This window comes from Lepidochelys kempii, chromosome 6, assembly GCF_965140265.1.
Source record: "Lepidochelys kempii isolate rLepKem1 chromosome 6, rLepKem1.hap2, whole genome shotgun sequence".
Taxonomy (NCBI): Eukaryota; Metazoa; Chordata; order Testudines; family Cheloniidae; genus Lepidochelys; species Lepidochelys kempii.
The window spans coordinates 42,761,539-42,782,455 of record NC_133261.1 but is presented as its reverse complement, the minus strand read 5'-3'; the positions used below and the strand labels follow the sequence as shown (position 1 = coordinate 42,782,455).

At 38.9% G+C, this 20,917-nt stretch overlaps 1 protein-coding gene across 5 annotated transcripts in view; it reads left to right on the top strand.

Moving 5' to 3' along the window:
- The window catches only part of ELP4 (elongator acetyltransferase complex subunit 4), a 268,802-nt gene that overhangs the window by 60,114 nt on the left and 187,771 nt on the right, over positions 1 to 20,917 (top strand). For all 5 annotated transcript variants that reach the window (XM_073347771.1, XM_073347772.1, XM_073347769.1 and 2 more), the window contains 2 exons: positions 11,776 to 11,915; positions 20,667 to 20,751. In XM_073347771.1, coding sequence (XP_073203872.1) covers positions 11,776 to 11,915; positions 20,667 to 20,751 — 225 coding nt within the window. The remainder of the gene's footprint in view (positions 1 to 11,775; positions 11,916 to 20,666; positions 20,752 to 20,917) is intronic.

Here is a 20,917-nt window from a genome sequence, read left to right as displayed (position 1 = left end):
GGCTGGAGCTGGGCCTGGGACTGGAGTTGTGGCCGAGAGCAGAGCCGTCGTCCGAGCCAGGGGCTGATGCTGCGGGGAGGGCCTGGGGCTGGAGTGGAGCTGGGGGCAGAGCGGGGCTCCCTCTCCAACCCACTGTGGAGGCTGGCCCGGGCCCCGACATGACCCCCGAACTTTCCTCCTCACCACCCTTGGGGAGTGTGCCCCACATTTGGGGACCACTGTACTAGAATGCTTGTTTGTTTTCAAGTGAATGCTAAATTGCCAAAAACTTATATGAAATCAATAAGACTTGAAAATAAAGTTATAGTTGTTAAAATAATGGTCAAATGGAAATTTCTTTTTAAAATATATCAGTTAGATGAAAGTAATCTCAGTGATCAGAAATATTTGATGACTTGTTGAATGATGCAATATACACTTATTGGCTGTTTGGAAGTAATAACTTGTGCAGGACCTCCGTCCCTCTGATAGTTTTAATATACCTAGTAATAGCTGTTAAATATTTCAGTTTCCATTAATTCATGTGTGTTGACTGATTAGAAATTTCTGTCAAAAGGAAACTTCAATAAAACATTTTTTTAAAAAGCTATTTTAAATCCAGTTTTAATGCTTATATTTTAAAATTATATTTAGAAAGAGTAAACTGTTTGGTTTTTTTAAATAGGGCTCTAAATGTCAGCAGAAAACTTATCTAGTCAATATCTCTTTTTATGTGAGGCATAAAAGTTGTCTTGTTAGTGGTTCTGTTAACTAATTTAATTTTTAGTTGTAAGTAGCCAAAGAGATTTCTGTTGTGGAGGTGGCTCAGTTATTCCCTTTCCCTTCCTAAAAACAGGTTAAATAAACTCTTAGCAAGCTAATAATTATTTTATATTATGTATCATGTTTAAATTAGAAGTCCTGGCTTGAACAGTGTATTTTATATGTGTAAATATGAATATATTCTTTATATCCTATATAAACTATAGATTTAGGGTAATCAGTCAAAAGGAATTGGATATTGTGTGTACATGCTGCATACAATTACGAATTTAAAAGGTACTTTTCTCTATATCCAGGGATACACTCATTGAAACTCTTGGTAAAAAACTTCAGGTATAGCCTAGTTTCCAATGAAAGGTATAGTGGGGGTTTTTTCCCTGTTTTGTTTGAATAACTGCTTGTGTTCTTGGGGCAATATATGAACTGTCACAGCATGAAATCAATTTTCTGCCTTGATTCTCCCAAATCTGAGATTTCTAGCACATTAGTAGTGCAATTAGAATCATTAACAGCAGACGGTAGCATAAAAGCGCATTCTGCTGACTGACAATTTAGTGTCTTTTTCTCCTTGTGCAGACGAGTTCGTAGGAATCCAGTAAAGAACTGGCTTGAACCTACAATCCAGAAATAAATTTATCACTCAAACTTAAGAAGAATGAAAAGTCTCAGTCTCTCTCTCTCCTCTCTTCATGGCCAGTCTGCTAACACAGATTATTCATGCTTACTTGATTCAGGTGGGCTTTTTGCAAGCTTCCCCACTAGGCCTGGGAATGTGGTACATTGAAGTCTATTCAAGGCTTCTGACATAGACTGAGCTTTTATTGCGTGGTGTTTTATTATAGCCAAATCCTAGTCTCCACCCAGTTTGTAGGCACTGTGCTCATTCTTTTGAATTAAGAAAGGTTATCACCTACCTTAATCCATGCAGCAGTGTGGATTAAGGACACCAATGTGCCCCAGGATTTTCAAAGAGGATCCTGGAAACTTCTTGTTTCTTCTTTTTTGCTGTCTTTACTAAACTCTATTGGGCCTCAGTGAGGATTTGCATCTGAAATGGGCAACCTGGAGCTTTTCTCAATGAAGACATCAGATCAAAGTTCAGTTAGTCAAGGCCTTTCTAAAACATTAAGGGGGTTTGGGCGTACACAATAAAAAGATGAGCCCTGGCAGAGATTGCAGTAAAAACATTGTGTTCTGTAATCCGGATAAAGGATAGATTATAGGCCAAAGAACAGCCCCTTTTAAAATTGCTTTGAGAACCCTCATACTAAATAACTTTACACTTTGCATTTAAATATATATTTTACCGTAATAGTTTGTTTTATTTTGTAATTTAGAATGTAATTTCTAGTAAGTACAATTTTAGTAGTTTTAGAGAGCTCACAGGTTTCTTATAAATATATTAAATACTTTAGATCTTTTTATAGAATAAAAAAATGGTCTATTAGTGAAGACCAAGGACTTCTAAAGACTTTTTTTTTTCTTTTAAAGACTAAAAAATTTTTTCTCTGTGTTTATAGTTTTAACATTTTGTATTTTCTGACAGCTAACCCAGCCTAATATGCATTTTATTTTTCAGGCATTAACTTGGTAATTCCTAAGTACAAATGTAAATAAATTCAAATAATATAGTTTTAATTAAATCTGTGATTTTAAAGTGTTTTTAAATTTGAAACATAAAATAAAAACTAGGAAAATGCCTAAGAAGGTTTCCTTCAAAAAAGTAATAATAATACCCTGATACTAACCAGGTCTGTCCTCTGTGTGTATTCAAAATCATATATGTTTATTTTAATGACAAAACCATGTCTTATTATTTTTACTCCTTTTAGAGCTGTCGAATCCATATCATGTTTAGAATGGAAACTAAATTATTTTCTGGTTCATATTTAACAAATGTGTAAATGTTTCTTTGTAAATTCCAGTTTCAGTACTACATTTTGCTCTTCGTTACACTTATTAAGCTATCCGGTTGTTTTCAGTGAGGGAGGCACAATTGTAATTAGGGCAGAATTTGTCCCAAAGAATCCTCATTACTGATGACGATACATAAGTCAGAAAGAGCCCAACTCAATTTTCAGATGTTTGATTTTGTTTGCAGTATTGGAACTTTTTAAAATAACTAAACAAAAACTCATCTTTTCTATTGAGAAACCCTAAACATAATATCTTCTCATGCTATTTTTAGTCACTTCTCAGGGTGCAACCACACTGTAAGTGCAAAGCAAAATGCATGTTCATTTCATCTAAAGCTTCTGTTTTTTGCGCAGATAAACTTTTTAATCTGCTGCACACAGTGTCATGACTTTCAAAGTTAAATCTGTGTTGCTTTACAATGACTATGGAGCATGCATTCTTAAAAACTGCTTAGTGTCAGCCCTTGGCCTAAGTCACTGAATTTTATACTTAAGCTATGTTTATACTGGTGTGTATACTCGTTTACCTGACTGTGTACATCCTTGCGCATGCTCCCCATACCTACGCCAAGTGTTCGCATATACCTGTGCTACTTTTCTTACCTGACATTAACAGTGCCATTTCAGGGTCAGTATCCCAGGGTCCTGTGCATCAGAGGGACACGCTTTAGGAACCACTTTGCTAGGTGGTGTTTGTTCTGTCCCCTGACTTCACACATTTACAAATGGCAATTCCTGCTCACCTGTCCCTCCTGCCAAAGTGGGTGGAAGGTGTGGGGCAGCTGGAGGATGATCTGGTTCTGCCCCTGCTTCTTGTTGCAGGACAAATGTTTATGCAGTGGAATTAGGTGATCGGCAAGATGCAGAATGGAATCTGACAATCCATTCTGTTCCTATGGAATAGATGTAGTGAATGCCAGTATTGCCACAGTATAACCATGGGTGAACCATCACTTCTGGTGCAGGAGAGCTAGCATAATGTAGTGGAATCACATAGTTTTGGAAATTTTAGGTGAGCAGCAGCAGCTTTAGAACTTCCAAATGAGGAAACAGACCTCCATAGAGCTGTGTGGTGAACTTGCAGTATACCTCCAGTGCCAGAATTTCTGATTCAGGGAAGCCATACCAGTGCAGAAGTGGGTGGCTATTGTACTGTGGAAACTAGCAACACCAGACAGCTATTGGTCAGTCGCAAATCACTGTCCACTGTCAGGGTTGTGGTTGTGTAGGTTTGCAAAGCAGTTAACACTGTAATCTACTTACAGGTGGTGCTATAAAAAAAGTTCCAGAAATAATATTTGGATTTGAGGGGCTGGGGTTTCTGAACTGTGCAGTGGCCATTGATGACACCCACATCCCAATATTTTGCCATCCAAAAGGGCTCATGAGTATGTGAACCAAAAACATTACTAATCGCTCGTTCCACAAGGCTTACTTGACCGCAGAGGCAGATTTATAGAAGATTAGGGTTGGAAGAGACCTCAGGAGGTCATCTAGTCCAACCCCCTGCTCAAAGCAGGACCAACCCCAACTAAATCATCCCAGCCAGGGCTTTGTCAAGCCAGGACTTAAAAACCTCTAAGGATGAAGATTCCACCACCTCCTTAGGTAACCCATTCCAGTGCTTCACTACCTTCATAGTGAAATAGTTTTTCCTATTCCCTAGTCACGAATACCAACATTGGAAGCACTGGAAAAGTTGATGAAACCAGGGTGCTGAAGAGATCAGGGTAGTTCTTGAGAGGTCGGAGGAGAAGAGACTTTATTTCTCAGAAACTATGTGGTTTTTCATGGTAAGTCTGTGCCACCAGTTATTTTGCAGGACCTAGCTCCTAACTCTGTTCATGAAACCATACCCCGACATCAGTGGCCTTGGAAAAAGGGAATTCAGTTACAAACTCAGTAGTTACAGAATGGTCATGGAGTGTGCATTTGCTAAGCTGAAAGCTCATTGGTGCTACCTATGCACCCATCTGGATGCCAGCGTGGACAACATTGTTCACATAATTGTTACTTGCTGTGCACTCCATATTGTTTGTGAGGATAAAAGGGAGTGCTTCCATTCTGAATGGGCACAGAACAGATCTGGTTTACAAACTGTGTACAGGCAGCCAGATCCCACCCACATGCACATTGGTCCTGGTTCCCAGCGAGCAAGGGAAATCAGGGATGCCATATGTGCACACTTCTTAGAATAGCAGGGAGGCAGAGGGTGATTTCTTCTGAGTGATACCTTCACACCCTGCACAGCAGCTGGAAAAAAAAATATGAGGGAACACTGGCAGATATTTGTGAAGGGTTTGTTCCACTGTAGTGGATGGTTATTGGCAGTTTGTTCTTGAGATTATTCACCCATTACAGACAATTATAACAGGATGCCTCTTCTGGGTTAACACCTTTGGGATTAGGTTTATGCTATTGAGAGTGGTGGCCAAGTTGTAATGCATTCACTGGGCAAATGCTTTTGTCTTAAATGTTCACACTCGTTTACAAACCTCTGTTACTGGGAACACTCTCTCTCTTCTAACGATCTTAATGACATTTGATTGAGGGGTTCACCCTCCCCTCCTCCCCCGTTCATTGTTGTTGGTGCCAACAGCACTTACTGGCTGTTATGAAGCACTATCCGGAAGGTTGAAACAGGTCAAGGTTTGGTGGGATGAGGGAGGGAGGGAGAGACAGGAGGAGGAGGATCTGTTTACTCAGTGGTTAGTGGCAGATGCCCATATTGTTACTTCAGTTGCATTTCATTGTTCTGTATATGAACCAAGCTATAAAGATGTTTTATCTACCTATTTTCTGTGTTGTGAGTTCTTTTGCTTTTGAAACCTGAGTGTTTTCTGTAACCATATAACGATGTACTTTCATCATCCCTCCCGTGTATCTTTGGATATTTCTTAACCTGGCAGGCGTTGAGGGGGATAGACAGAAAAGTGTTTGCAGTATGATAGTACCAGACAGTTACATTATTTCAATTCATGTGCTGTGAATTGTGGGACCCAATGCCAAACCTGAAATCATCTTATGTCAATCAGACACAAGACAAAGAAACTAACATTTATTAAAAGTAGTATATGGAATATGTAACTGAAATATTTTTGAAAGGAAATGCAAACCACCAGAACATAATGGAACTGACTCATGAACAATGGTCAAATGTTAATGTTGGCAAACTTATTTCCTTGCCTCCCTCTGACTAGGGTGGAAACAATGGTGGGAAAATTGTTCTTGGGGACAGCTGGGGACATCTCCTGCATGGGTTGCGGGGTGGGTACTTGGTGGGCTTCAGGGACTCCTACAGGCTTGTTGTTCTCTTTCTGGAAGCTCAAGGGGTTCATCCTGTACGAGGGGGGGTTAGGTGGCAGTGGAGGGTGTGGTACCAGGCTCCTCCCGGTCACTGCAGGGGTGGGAGTTGGTCCTCTGTCTCAGCAGCAGCACCCTGGGCAGCAGTCAGAGGAGGAGGTGGTAGTGCCAGTTCACGGAGAGGTGCAGTGGCCATGGCAGCAGGCACATCCCAGACTCATTCATCCGCCAGTTCTATGAGCCTGTCCATTATGGCATGCTCCCATTCCCTAAGGCATGCCTCCTGCTCCCTGCGTTGATTCATCAAGGTCTCTTCCAGCTGAAGAGCCAATTGTGCCATACCCTAGGAAATTGAAACTGCTCCTGGTTCCTCCTGTCTCTGCCTATGAGCAGGTCCTCCACAGTCCTCCTCTCTCTGTCTCTGCTGTCTCTGGGGGGCTGCTCCCACCCTTGTAGTGGAATGGTTTCCCTCTAGAGAGTCAAAGGTCCTGCCAGTTCAAAGGCAAGGGAAGTGTTATTTGTTTTTCTTCGGTAGAAGGCAAGAAATCCATAGCAAAGTTATGTTACATGGGGGAAGGCCACAATATTGATACTTCTCAGCATTCCAGAAATGTGACTTAGTCTTTCTCTCTGGTTCTCAGACAACTTCTGCATCCTCCAAGGAAGGAGCAGAGGCTAATAATAGTAAGATACATGTTTTTAAAAAATTAAAATTTCCATAGTGTCTTGAGGGGTGGCAATTCCTTCCAGGGGCTGTGTTATGAGTTTGCAATTTCTTCTCTCTGGCCAGCGTTTGGATAACATACCAGTTTTCAAGATACCAGACAAGAGCTTTCTAGTCTTGTGGAGCAGATCTGGGTCTCTGCCAGAGAGCTGTTTATACTAATGGTCACCCCTCTACATTTTGCTGAATGGAGGGATTTGGTTAGCTGTGAAGGTGGACTAAGCAGATTTGCACTGCTCTTGAATTTCAATGGTTAGTTTATGCTACACCAGAAATGTGCTGAAATATGCTTAAAAGACTAGAACAGGGATCAGCAACCTTTGGCACGCGGCCTGTCAGGGAAATCCGCTGGCAGGCCGGGACAGTTTGTTTACCTGCAGTGTCCGCAGGTTTGGCCGATTGCAGCTCCCACTGGAGGGATGTACTGGCCGCCGCTTCCCACAGCCCCCATTGACCTGGAACAGTGAACTGCAGCCAATGGGAGCTGCGATTGGCTGAACCTGTGGACGCTGCAGCTAAACAAACCATCTCGGCCGCCAGCAGATTTCCCTGACGGGATGCATGCCAAAGTTTGCCAATTCCTGGACTAGAAGACAATAAAACTGGAAATAGACTATATTCTCAGCTAGCATACAGAGTTTCCATGGAATGGGAGAAGTGAGCCATGAACACTATCCACCTACCCCTGGCATTACCAAAAAATCCTGCCCTTGGCCTGGCTAAGAAGGGTGAAATGGATGGGAAAGAAAGAGACCCACCACAGCTTTATTTTGTTCCATAAAGTTTCAGATCAGCATCACAAGCCCCTCACCTCGCCACAGCAAAAAGGATGCCGCACTGTTTATCCAACCCACAGGCCGGATCCTTCCCCCATCCCTGTTCATCCCAGCTTGTGCAGTATGGTGAGGTGCGTGGAGGGGCCAGGCACCAGGAACACTAGCAATTTTTATAATCTTTCAAGGGAGAAAGGACTGTTGTGACATTCCTCAGACAACCTAAGTGTTCCCTTCCCAGACCTCACCCCCATTTATGCATAGCTACTGTTTGTAAGAGGACGGTAAAATCTGGGATTGGAGGGAGAGGGAATTCAGTGAAACCATGTAAACTTTCAAGGGACAAAAGGCAGCTCTTATTAACTTATGGCAACCAATTATATAGTTTTTCTACAGGTGTCTCATCACCCACGTGGGTCCTTTCTAAACCAACCCTCTCCCTTCCTCCGATCTGCACTGCCTCCCAGAGCTTTGCTGCCTGCATGCTGGCTGAGAAATGCACAGCCACAAGGGCACAATGATTGTTCCTTAACAATCTGTTTTCTAGCTTCTGCCAAATGCATAATAGTGGTTCATGGGAAATCAATAAAATCAGTTGTTATAGCCGGGTCTTGCTCAGGGCCAATTTTGGGTGGAGTAACTGGAGCAAATGCTAGGCTTAAAATCAGCAATGTAGTAACAGAAGAAGAGGGGATATTGGTGGAGAGGGTGTAGATCCTTTGTAACTTACCGGCTGTGGGTTCTGTTTCCTGCCACAGCTTGAGGAGCGGGGAAATTGCTCCTCCAGGTAGAGGTCCAAAATAACATGTTCCTCGTTTTCCAAGTCTTCCAGGGCATCCTCCATGCCCCTGCTGCCTCCTTGCCAGGACTATGGTATCCTGTTGAACAATGAGGATGGTGGAGTGGAGAAAGGGGTCTTGAGCCACTTTTGGCTCTGTACCAGGAGCCCTTGACAGCAGCCAGTCCAGCTTGTCACAGAAGAGCCATGCACAATGAGCGCTTCTGGAATGTCTGTTAGTCTTTTGCCTTCCTTTGCAGGAGCCTCAGGCACTTGATGTGTTCCTGGCACTGGGCCAGAGTCCACTCAGTGTTCTCTGGCTCCAGCCTCTGCTCTGAGTGAAGAAATGGAGGACAGTGTACTCCAACCACACATGGACCGCACCTGGGGGTGGTTGGTTGGGCAAGGGCTGTTCTTGGAGCAGGATCCATGTTCACCTGTACTGAACAAAAGCATGCAGCAGAGAACGGTTCTGATGTGGTTGGTGCAGCTTGCTACTATTGCTGAAAATAGGCTGGCGATGGTGGGGGATACTGGAACCTTCAAAGACCAGGTAAGGGTGAGGAAGAAAAGGGTTCAGTGCATTGTGGGAATGGGGGTAGAGGACTATTGAAACTCAAGACCTTCTGTATGCCCCTTACAGCTGTCTACACTTCACACCAGCACGGGTATGGAGCCATGCTGCATCCCAAGGTGTGTATTTACTCACACGCCTCAGGTTTGCTAGTTTACTCACCATGTCCTCACCTTCTGACAAGTGCTTCAGGGCTTTAGATGTGGATGGTCAGGGGTTGGGACAACCACACGCATGAAAACTTGTGCAGTCACTAGTGTAGATGTACCTTTCGAAGTAAGTCAACTCAGATCAGATTGGCAATGTGTGAAGGTACATATTGCAAGGGAGAGAAGTAACACTATATGTTTTATCTGAGGTGCAGAAACATGCTTCCAGGAAACTGGCCACGTATATGAAGGCTGGGTTGGCTGAATGGGGAGGCATTGCATTACCAGAAGGAACCTTGTAGCACTTTGACTTGAGGGCTGGACAGAAATGAGCCATGACCCTTTCGCTGCTGGTGGCAATTTTAATGTGGGCTGGTTGTGGAGTCAGGCAGGTTTAATTAGAATGAACCTGTGCATGAGAAGATAAGAAGACCTGGCTATCTTTTAGTAGGATTCTATTCTCATGACTCGGCCACTAAGCATAAAACTGTTAGGCTTTTGTGAACTCTGCAGATGGCTTATATGCCCCCTTTGGAAAAGGGAGGTGTTTTGGGTTGGGGTTTGTTGGGCAGGCAAGAAAATTAATATGATTTTGTTGGTGACAGTGCCTCAGTCGTATGATTGGTAGGAGGGATGGCATATTACTGAGGAGGCTGGTCATGAATAAGTTGTTTTTTGGGTTTTAATTATTTTGTGGGGAGAAGTTATTGGCAGGGAGTGTTTTGCAGAAGGGAGAGGTATTGCCCTTTTAAAGAAGGGGTTGTGTTTATTTAAAACAAGGAGAATAAGTTATTTGTCTCATCAAAGATCTAGATCATAATTGTGAGAAACTTGCTTCCAAGAAAATATGGAGTTTTAACAATTCTTATGCAAGGTTGAGAGGGATATCTTGCATCTGAGCTGAAGGTCAGGATTTAGCTTCCTACTTTGTATAGTTTGTCTCTGGTTTCTTTGAATATTATGTATTTCGGTCTGTACATTCCTACAGGAGGGATAATGTAAGTAATCTGACCACATTTTGGTATTTAGATTATACTGGATTCTCACTTTTTCTTCTCTCATCTGTCCTCTTTCCGCAATGGGTGTTTGTTTTATTGTTTTTGTTTTTTAAGCTCTGTCTTTGTTAGGTACAAGAGAACTGCTCTAGACTGAGCCTGGGGACTAACTCCGTGCATAGCAGCGTCAGTGTTGGGTGAGTGTAAAGGTGGCTTAAAGTTATCTTTGCACCTCCACCCTTCCTGAGCTGCACCTGAGAAATGCATGGCACAGTTCACAATCTGGGCAATTTTCCTTTGAATTAATAGGGAGACTCATTAAACTAGAGTGGGCTTTTTTGTATTGCAAAGCAGCTGTAAACAAACGTGGACCGCACTGCACAGATGCCTCAGCCCCCGCCTCTAGTATGGTTTTGATTGACACCTGTATTATGTGACTGAAGATAGTGATTTTAAGTGACATCTTCAGGCACAAGGTCACAGCAAAAGATTTAATTTGTTTGAAAAGTTAAAACATGAAGTCACAGATTGCTTGGAACAGTTGGTGAGAGACAGTCAGATTAGCAACACTGAATTTGCTAGAGTTGTGAATGTGTTGTACTGTAACTTTGAGTTTTAAGCTTACTTCTGCTTTTGTCATCCGATATTCCTTTCAGGATCTTATACCTACTTATTGGCTAATAAATGAGACTAGTATATAGTGTCTCATGTCTGTGCCAAGTCAATTCTTTTCTAACTTACTTCTGGAGTCGAACCATTCCTGACCATTGAAACTGGATTAACATTTTTAATGGGGATGGGTGGCAGATAGAGAACAAAAGGGAGCATCACATAAAGAAAAACATTATTTTATAATGTATGTTTTTGTTTGTTTTTTATATACAGAATATATGTATATATTTGCACACATTTTAGACCAATTTAGTTTTTCTTTTTATCATGCATTTATTTCTGTAATTCAAATAACATTCTAAGTTGTGTGTCATGCTGGGTTTCCACCAATTCTCAGTGTGTGGAACTCTTCCCTGTGTCCGCCATGCTAATGAATATAGAAGGAGTAATAATATCTCACGAAAGCTCAACTTGATTTTGTTTTTGTTACTTTATTGAAACACTTTTATTCTGTTCTCTTAATATTAAGCACCTTTATTATATGACAAGAATGGTTACTATTGTCTAGTGTCTTAGTAATACCTAGCATGAAGTTTATTGCAAATTCAAGAAATTAAAAAAACACTTTCTAACTTACTGATGTCAAGCCATTCTTTTCTTTTTTGTTGTTTTTAATTTTCTTTAAGAGATGATATTGGAAGCTATGAAGAGGCAATATTTTATTTTACGTCTTACATATAAACATAATTGGACAGCCTTTCAAAAGCCAATACACAAAACGTTTGTGTTTTTGTGTGTACCCAATATAGGTATTGAAATGCCTAATTTGTTCCCATGTGTCTTTGCATCTGGAATTTGTATGCCTGTTTTAGGGTGTGCACAAAAGTGCATACTTTTCAATACCTGACCCACTTTTTTAGGTGGGACCAACTGGAGCAGTAAGGGTTGAAATCTGCATGTAAGCTCCACAACACAGAACTTCAGAAAGGGATCCTTAGAAATCCTACTTATCTCTTGCTTTTTTCCTTCCATAACTATTAAAGTTCACTACTGACAAATTCTTTGTTATTAACGTACATAAAGCCTAACTGAAAAATTATAGATTTCTATTAGAGGTATAGCAAGTAATTATGTTTTTATGACTAATCATTTAAGGAATTATTATAATTAGTATAGTATGTTTTCACAGGTCAGTCCAGCAGCTTCTGTACGATTTGGTCACTATTATGATGTATCTAAAACAGTGTCTCCAGAGCTACTTCAATCCATAAAGTGGCACCGTTTTTTCCTTCCTGAAGAAATGTCTTTGCACCCTGAAATAAAAACTTGGTAAGTTCTTAACCCATATGTTACTTATATTTTTAGTTATTTGCATGCAAATTAAGGGGAAGATTTTTAAAAGTGCCTAGCCAGTTTATTACCTGTATCACTGGCTTACAGTGCACTTGTACTCCTAAAATCCTTTAATTGCTTTTGAAAATCTCCCCCTAAATGTTTGCAATCAAGGAGTAATATAAAGTAATACTGAGAATGAAAGGTCAAACAATAGTTTCAATTTCAAAAAGAAATCTAAGTCTGTTTTCCAAGTTGGAAATTTATGATAGTGTAGGTCAAGCACAAATAAAATGTGAGAGACCGGAAACACAAAGAATAGTCATAGCTGGCGACTGGCATACCTTTTCTACTGTATCTTTCTGGCTGTGTCTCAAGGTGCTTCTCTAATGTTAAATATAGATTAAGTAGTCCTATCTCTTTATTCAACCTGGACCTCTTGGTATTCTAATCTGTGTTTTATAAACTTCTAGGTATAGAGCCAAGTCCTGAGAAGTATTTTAATGTTATTTTTTTTAAATTAAAATACAGTATGGCACAAATGAAAAATCTGATTCATAAAAGAAATGAAGTGTTTCACTGAGTGCTTTTTCAGAAATGTAAACAACCTAAAGAGTACTCTGTTTGCTGACACAGTGTCAGTATTACATGATCAAAGGTCAGTGGTTTAAATTCATTCAGTGAATGATTCTAGCTAGATTTGTAAATAAAGCAGTTTGTACACTTTTAGGAGATGGGACAAGTAAGGGCACTATTTCTACAATAAATAGTTCTACATAACTAACACACAGTGTATAATACACTTTTTGAATGGCAGGGGCCACAGAATTTGGCCACACAAGGATTTTATTTGGCCAGTTGCCAAAGTGGGGCTACATTGCCACCCAGCAGATGTCCCACTCTTCTTGTACCGCTCTACAGTGTGTCGCTAACTGGGATGGATTTCATGCCAGTAAATCTGTGGGTATGAAATATGTGTGTATTTTTATTTCTGATCAAGGTAAGCATTATGTAGGGACTCCATTCATAAAAGAAACTCTTATCAAAGGATGTGCTATTTGTGCAAGAAAAGGAGCAAATACACATACCAAACAACTATGGCTTTGAACCTGCAGCTAATTGAACTGATTGAGCATTTATTGGCCTCTGTGAACTAGAGCGCTTAATAGCAGCATTGGGAGACCTAAATATAATCACATCTTGCTGGCATTACTTTGAAGCAGCCTATTAGAAAAGGGTGTTAAAATGCACTACATTAAAAGAATACTAAGGTCTTCTGCAATGTTATGAAAAGAAATTTTAAACACTTCGATCAAGATTTTTAAGAATGATTAGTAGGGCTGTCAAGTGATTAAAAAAATCGTGATTAATTGTGCAATTAAAAAAATTAATCGTGCAATTAATCGTGCTGTTAAACAATAATAGAATACCATTTATTTAAATATTTTTGGATGTTTTCTACATTTTCAAATATATTGATTTCAGTTGCAACACAGAATACAAAGTGTTCAGTGCTCACTTTATATTATTATTTTTATTTCAGATATTTGCACTGTAGGACACAAAAGAAATAGTATTTTTCAATTCACCTAATACAAGTACTGTAGTGCAATCTCTTTAGCATGAGTGTTGAACTTACAAATGTAGAATTATGTACAAAAAATAACTGCATTCAAAAGTAAAACAATGTAAAACTTTAGAACCTACAAGTCCACTCAGTCCTGCTTCAGCCAATCATTCAGACAAAACAAGTGTGGTTACAATTTGCAGGAGATAATGCTGCCCACTTCTTGTTTACGATGTCACCTGAAAATATGAAGAGGCGTTCGCATGGCACTGTTGTAGCCGGTGTCGCAAGATATTTATGTGCCAGATGCATTAAAGATTCATATGTCCCTTCATGTGTCAATCATCATTCCAGAGGACATGTGTCCATGCTGATGATGGGTTCTGCTTGATGATAATCCAAAGCAGAGTGGACCGACGCATGTTCACTTTCATCATCTGAGTCAGATGCCACCAGCAGAAGGCTGATTTTCTTTTTTGGTGGTTCGTGTTCTGTAGTTTCTGTGGAGTGTTGCTCTTTTAAGACTTCTGAAAGCATGCTCCACGCCTCGTCCCTCTCAGATTTTGGACGGCACTTCAGATTCTTAAACCTTGGGTAGAGTGCTGTAGCTATTTTTAGAAATCTCACATTGGTACCTTCTTTGCGTTTTGTCAAATCTGCTGTGAAAGTGTTCTTAAAATGAACATGTGCTGGGTCATCATCCGAGCCTGCTATAACATGAAATATATGGCAGAATGTAGGTAAAACAGAACAGGAGACATGCAATTCTTCCCCAAGGAGTCCAGTCACATAATTTTTTTAATGAGCATCATCTGCATGGAAGCATGTCCTCTGGAATGGTGGCTGAAGCACGAAGAGGCATATGAATGTTTAGCATATCTGGCACATAAATACCTTGTAATGCCAGCTCACATTATAAATAAGAATCAGGCAGCCGTATCTCCCATAAATGTAAACAAACTTGTTTGTCTTAGTGATTGGCTGAACAAGAGGTAGGACCGAGTGGACTTGTAATTGCTAAAGTTTACATTGTTTTGTTTTTGAGTGCAGTTATATAACAAAAAATCTACATTTGTAAGTTACACTTGCACAATAAAAAGATTGTACTATAGTACTTGTATGAGGTGAATTGAAAAATACTATTTCTTTTATCATTTTTACAGTGCAAATATTTGTAATAAAAATAATATAAAGTGAACACTATTTACTTTGTATTCTGTGTTGTAATAGAAATCAATGTATTTGAAAATGTAGAAAAACATCCAAAAATATTTAATAAATTTCAATCGGTAGTCTGTTGTTTAACAGTGCGATTAATCGCAATTAACATTTTTAACCGTGATTAATTTTTTTGAGTTAATCTTGTGGGTTAACTGTGATTAATCAATAGCCCTAATGATTAGTGATTGAATGTCCTGAATTTTGTAAGCCCAATTGGGACACATTAAGAGGGCCTGATTTTGAGGGGGTGGGTGCTCAACACTTTCTTGGTTAGGTACCCAAAATCGCTTTTCACTTTTGAAAACGTAGGCCTCAGTCTTTCAAAGTGCCTAGTCATTCACAGAAAGAATAAGAATTTTATGACTGTGGAGACACCATTCCATTTACTTCAATCCCAATATTTTAAAAGGGTCTACAAGTAATAATGAATCCAAGAACCTGCCTGTCTTTAGAGGTTGAAGATAGAGATTCAGTAACATTATGTACACAATAGATTTCTCAAAACTAATACAATTAATAGCATAGAGAAAAGGAAATATGTTGTAGAATTGATGTAGTTGGTAATTATTAATATGTTACCTGAATGTTTACATATAAAATGTATGCATATAATTTAAATTTGGAAAATGACTTGTCTTATGGCAATTTATAAAAATTGCATTAATTTCACAAAAATTGGACTTAAAAAAATACAAGTATTAAACTCTAATATGGTGTGATCCATACACAAATATTTTACAGGTGATTAAGGCTGTAGAGTAAGAGACTTTTCTCTACTCTTAGATACACATCTTGTAAATACAGCTAATGCCCAAGCATCTCAGATTATGCAAAAGTGTATTGGTGCAGATTATCTATCCCCAAATGTCCATTCAACAATATAAGATCATTTTCTGTGTATTCTGCGTGTGGGATAAGTTAGTATATGTAAAGAAACCAACAAACAAATTTAAAAGGTCCTGAAATTTCCTTTCATTTAACCATAAAATCCACACTATGTGTATAGTTCTTGAACTGCTAAATATCCAGGGATAAATCCTGGCCCCATTGAAGTCAGTGGGAATTTTGCCATTGACTTCATCGGGGCCAAAAGTTCACCCACAGTATACACTAGGGACCCAGCAAAGTGCTGATCAACCTCAACTTCCATTGTGATCAGGCCCTATAGGAAGCCACATACAGAGCTCGTGCTTTCCTTTACACATTCCCACACCTCCCTTGGGAGGCACACCCACATACTTTGAGAACTGCTGGTCTAAAACAATTGGTATATACGTTCTGCTGTATCCTTGTGATTTATTACTAGGTGCTGCTTTAAAACAAAAAAATTGAAGTATCAGTTTTTGTTATGGATGAAGTAACTACATTTCTTAGTTTTTTCCAGGCATATTCACTTCCTGGTTGTTTCTTTCCTCCTTCCTCCCACCCTCCACACTACGTCTGTGGTTAATGTTACTCAAGGGAAAAATATATAACTAACCTTTAATTTGCAAGAGTTCATCCTGAATGCTTCAGAGCAGAATATGAGTTTATAAGAAAACTGTGGTGTATAAGTTATGTCCTGTGAATAGAATCAAAGTGGTCTTGTTGCCATTATGCCTTGCTTCCCAATTGCTATGCCATAGAAAACAGTGAATTATCTATTAACGGGCAGGGCCATAAATGTATGTGTTAAATTGTGTGTGTTAAATAGAAACCAAGTGTTTGTGAGTGAGGTTACAAATCATCTCAAAATATCTGTAGATTTAAATTCTTTCATTAACAAAATTATTTTATTCAGTATGCTCATCGGTGCCTGGACTGTTTCTATAATTATAGAATATGCCTATTCTTTGATCGTTAAAATGTTGTCCTCCTCCCTACGCAGCTCAGATGTGGGGAGGGTTTGTCTGGGACAGCAGGGGAAAGAAAACCTTTTGCCCCTTTAAAGATTACACACACATCCTTTCCACCCTCCCCATGGGCATTCAGGCTCCCTGTGGCTTATTAGTTGGACAGAAGGGTGCAACATAAGCCTCTCTTGTGTGCCCATGGGTGCCATTCTGCACCATAAGAAAAGCTTCCTCCCTCCTCACCTTTGGGATTAGAGTAGAACTGGGTTTTGAGGTCTTGCTGTGGGCATCATTCTAGTTGTCTTTTTGGGCTTGGAAAGTCCTTTTTCCACACTGTCAGATTAGTCTGGGCCATGTGGGGGAGAGGGGTTGTATTCCTCTCAGCAGCCTAGGGACCCATGGGTAGGTTAGGTTGTAAAAGTCATATTTTTACAACTTGACAGGTGCCCAGTATATGTACTTGTTCAATAAGGGTTAAATTCCCTGATAAATCAGAATTGTAAGAAGGTTAGGAAAGGGCTGACCTAAAGACAGTGGGAATGGGGTCCAGGCTTCTAATATTTGCTACAGCAAGGAGACAGCATCTTCTTCCACGCTTTCCCTAACCCCCATGCCACGGGGAGGTGTTGGGGTCCCAGCAATGATACTGGGACCAGGTTAATTGTTTGGGGTGCTGACAGCAGCCATCCACCAAGTGAAACAAAGTAATGGTGGAGGCTGATGGCAGCCCTCCACCAGTTGGCATGGATTTTAAAAGAAGGATGACCTGCTTTGGATGAGTTATTCCTGGGTAATTTCCATATGTGTTAATTACTAAAGTTGTAGCCTTGTTAAATTGTGGCCTTGTTAAATTGTAAATTTACAAAACAATTGTATTTTATTGTTTTTTCGTGTGGTGTCCGGGGCAAAGAAACATGAAAACGTTTCTTAGAGAGGTCATTCCTTACTCAGTCACCAAAAAGGAAGTGTCGTTCGAGGCACTTAACTGTTCACCACACACCTGTCTGTCAGCTATGTTCACGTACATTCTCTGAACATATCATCAGCTTGCAGCTTCTCAAGAGGCCCTGCTATACTCATTTCAATTATATGTGTGTGTGGAGTTATAAGATGTGGATTGCAGTTGAGAAGTGTCAGAGTGCATAACCATTTTCAGTGGTTTAAATAAAAGGAATGAAAACTAAATGGTTGGTGAACCTGTTATCTGTACTGTTAGTTCAAATAACACTCTTCTTTTGTACCTTCTGCCCAGATTGCCCAGTTAAAGCTACTAACATATTGTTTTACTTCGAAAAGATATAAAATATATTTTGGTAATTCGGGCAATCAGAAAATTTAAGCTGCAGCATTGCATTTTCTTGTATTTGCTGTCTTCAGAATGTATGTGCTCAGAAAATAGGTAGAAAGTCTTAATTTTATGTAGAGCCCAATTTTCCAGATAAATTTGGCCAAAACAGCTTAAACTGTTTTTCCTAATGGGGTCTACTAACAGGTAATAAGCCTATTTTTCATATCTTTGATAATTTAACCTTTGTTAAATGCTTAGAAATTATCAATAGGAAATCAGACTCTGTTGTAACCAGGATACCTTCTTGCCAGCTCCTGTTTTATCAGTTACTAGATGGCTAAACAAAAAAGGATAAGAACAAATTGTTTAAACCCATTATCAGAATTAAACAGTGTTTAGTAACAAAGCTAAAATTAAAAGACAACATTTCAAAATAAAAATAATATTTGTGGCTTTAAAATATTGCCAGAATGATCATGTATTTTATTATGGAGTTACAGTATATAATCAACATTTTCCATGTCCATATTATAGTGAGCTAGTTCAAGGTCAGACAAACTATATTTTAGACACAAGCAAAAGAAATCCTATTGTTCACATTCAAAAGTAAGTTAATTTGTAGAATGTTTAGCTTTGTTTCTTGAATTCTTATTCTGCTGTGAAGCTTTTTATTTCTTAGCGGTAAATAAGGAGTTTTTTTTTTTAAATTTCCTTAATGTAGCAGTGTACTAGTTGTGAGCACAGAAAGTGGTTACATACAGGGTTGACAGTGGAAAGAAGCTACACTCATTTTCCATAAGTTTTATCGAAAGCTCCCAAATACATTGTTTCACGCACACATTGAAAATACTAGAGCATGGTGGCAAAGGCAACAGGTCACCTTTGTTGAATAGATAGTGGTGTCTTGAGTAGATAAGGTATCTTCCAGGCAATGATTACAGCTGATGCTAGGGAATGGTTGACTGGAATTTATCCAAAAACTTTGACTTTTTGTAGTTGTTCTATTCTGGTTTGAGCTGCAACTTCTGTATAATATGGTAGGTGGTCTTTAGACATTCCTCATGTAGACTGTGTACTGCTGCAGTTATTTGCAGTTGTGCATTTCATATGCAATATTCAATTAAAGTATCTACTGAAACATAGAGTAACTCAATTTAACTGATAATGGTTGAATGACTTGGGGCTACCAAAAGGGTTAAAGAAAAAACAATAACCAAAAACTGAAGTCTAATTTTGACCCAGGAGTAAAACTCCTGCAATCTAGTTATATATGAGAATATTTTAAAGGTTCTGTTAAATTTTTTAAAATGTGATGACAGAAGACATTAAGATGTTATTAATCTACTGTAAGAACGATTTTGATTTCATCATTATACAATAAAAACTCCATGCAGATAAATTGAGAACTGTATATTTGCTAAAAGCTATTTTTAAATTAAAGCACCTTTTCGTTTCTGAGGTGAGCAATATGTAGCTTTAAGTGTTTGAAGTGTGTTTTTTTTTTTTTTAAAAGCCAGTTAATTTAATGCTCACTGCTAATTTGAAACAGTGTTTTGGTTGGTTGGGTGGGTGGGTGGGTGAGTGGGTTGGGTGGTTGGTTGGTTGGGTTTGTTTGTTTGTTTGTTTGTTCAAGGAACTGAGCATATGTTTGCCTGAAGTCTGACTTCTATGTGCTCCTCACCTACACACACACAGAGTTTATTTTCCCTCCCCAAATGTATGTATGCAACTTAAAGTCAATTTTAGTAAAATTTATGTTCAGGAATGTATACTGTGAAGTACATTCAGAATTAAAATATTGTTAACCTTTGCTAAACCACAGAAGTAGCCCAATACTGTCAAACTAAACAAATGTTAAAATTAATACAGAACATGATAATATATTTTCTAAAGTCCTTAGGTGACTTTGCAGCCCAAATCTCATTGAAAGTCAATGGGATTTAAGTTCTTAAAACTGTAATCCTATAAAGATTTAGGCACATGCTTAACTTTATGTACAATGAGTAGTTCCATTGACTTCATTGGGATTACTCAGAGTGCGTAAAGTTAGTCGCCGATTCTGTGAAGATTTACTCTTGTGCTCACTTTAAAAATGGGAGTTAGGCTCCTAAATTATTTAGTCACTTGTGAAAGTTTTATCCTATGTCTTCCAAGTAACTTACAAACAAATTAATCCTCACAACTCTTCAGTGAGGTAAGTGTAGAAGAATTGTTATCCTTAAGGATATATGATAAAACTATATTATACTATACTGTTATGTATTTTAAGCTTTATTATGGTATAAAAATAACAAAAGGAAAATAAAACATAAACTGCACTGAATTTTCTTCTTAATCCATTTAAATGGAAAGGGGCTGATGGTAATTTTTTATTGATACTGTGATATGTATGAAAATTAAAACGGTAGAAGATGAGCTCAGGTGAACAGGATATTGATCAGGTGTACTTGAAATAGCAGTTCATTAGGTATGTGTTAATTATATGAGATTACTTCTGAAATGCTATGTGGTTTCATATTTTAAATTGCTTATTAAATCATTAATTTTCTAGGAGGTAAATGAGCCTTACATTGTCATCTTAATCTCTGCAGATTTTGCCTTTCGCATGTCATCAGGGCACTTAAAGCAATCACAACTGGCTTTCTAGAAATACTGTATTAACATCCAGTTTGTTCAAAGAAGATTTATTGCTTCTGCTCTGTTCTTGTTTCTATCATGTGGCTACCACTTTCAGGCTTAAAACTGAATCTGTTTACTTTCTGTTTACTTTTTTGTATGACTAATATAGATTCATAAAGTATCAGAATGTTTATTAAATTAAATTATCTTCTCACTGACAGTAATATGACCTGTGGTTACACCAAGCTGCTTCAATCTATCCAGAGGATCATATACCAAGAAGGATTTGATGGATCCTATCCCCAGGTACTGAGCACCTTCGGTGTCTTCTATAATCATGTAACTAATGTTGTTTTCAAAATTCTCTCTAGGGTTACACATGAAAGGTCTTGGAATAATTAACAGCCAACAAGCTGTTTCTAAGCATTGCTGAAGTAAACAAGTAAAGTAAATAGAGAGGCTGGTTCATATG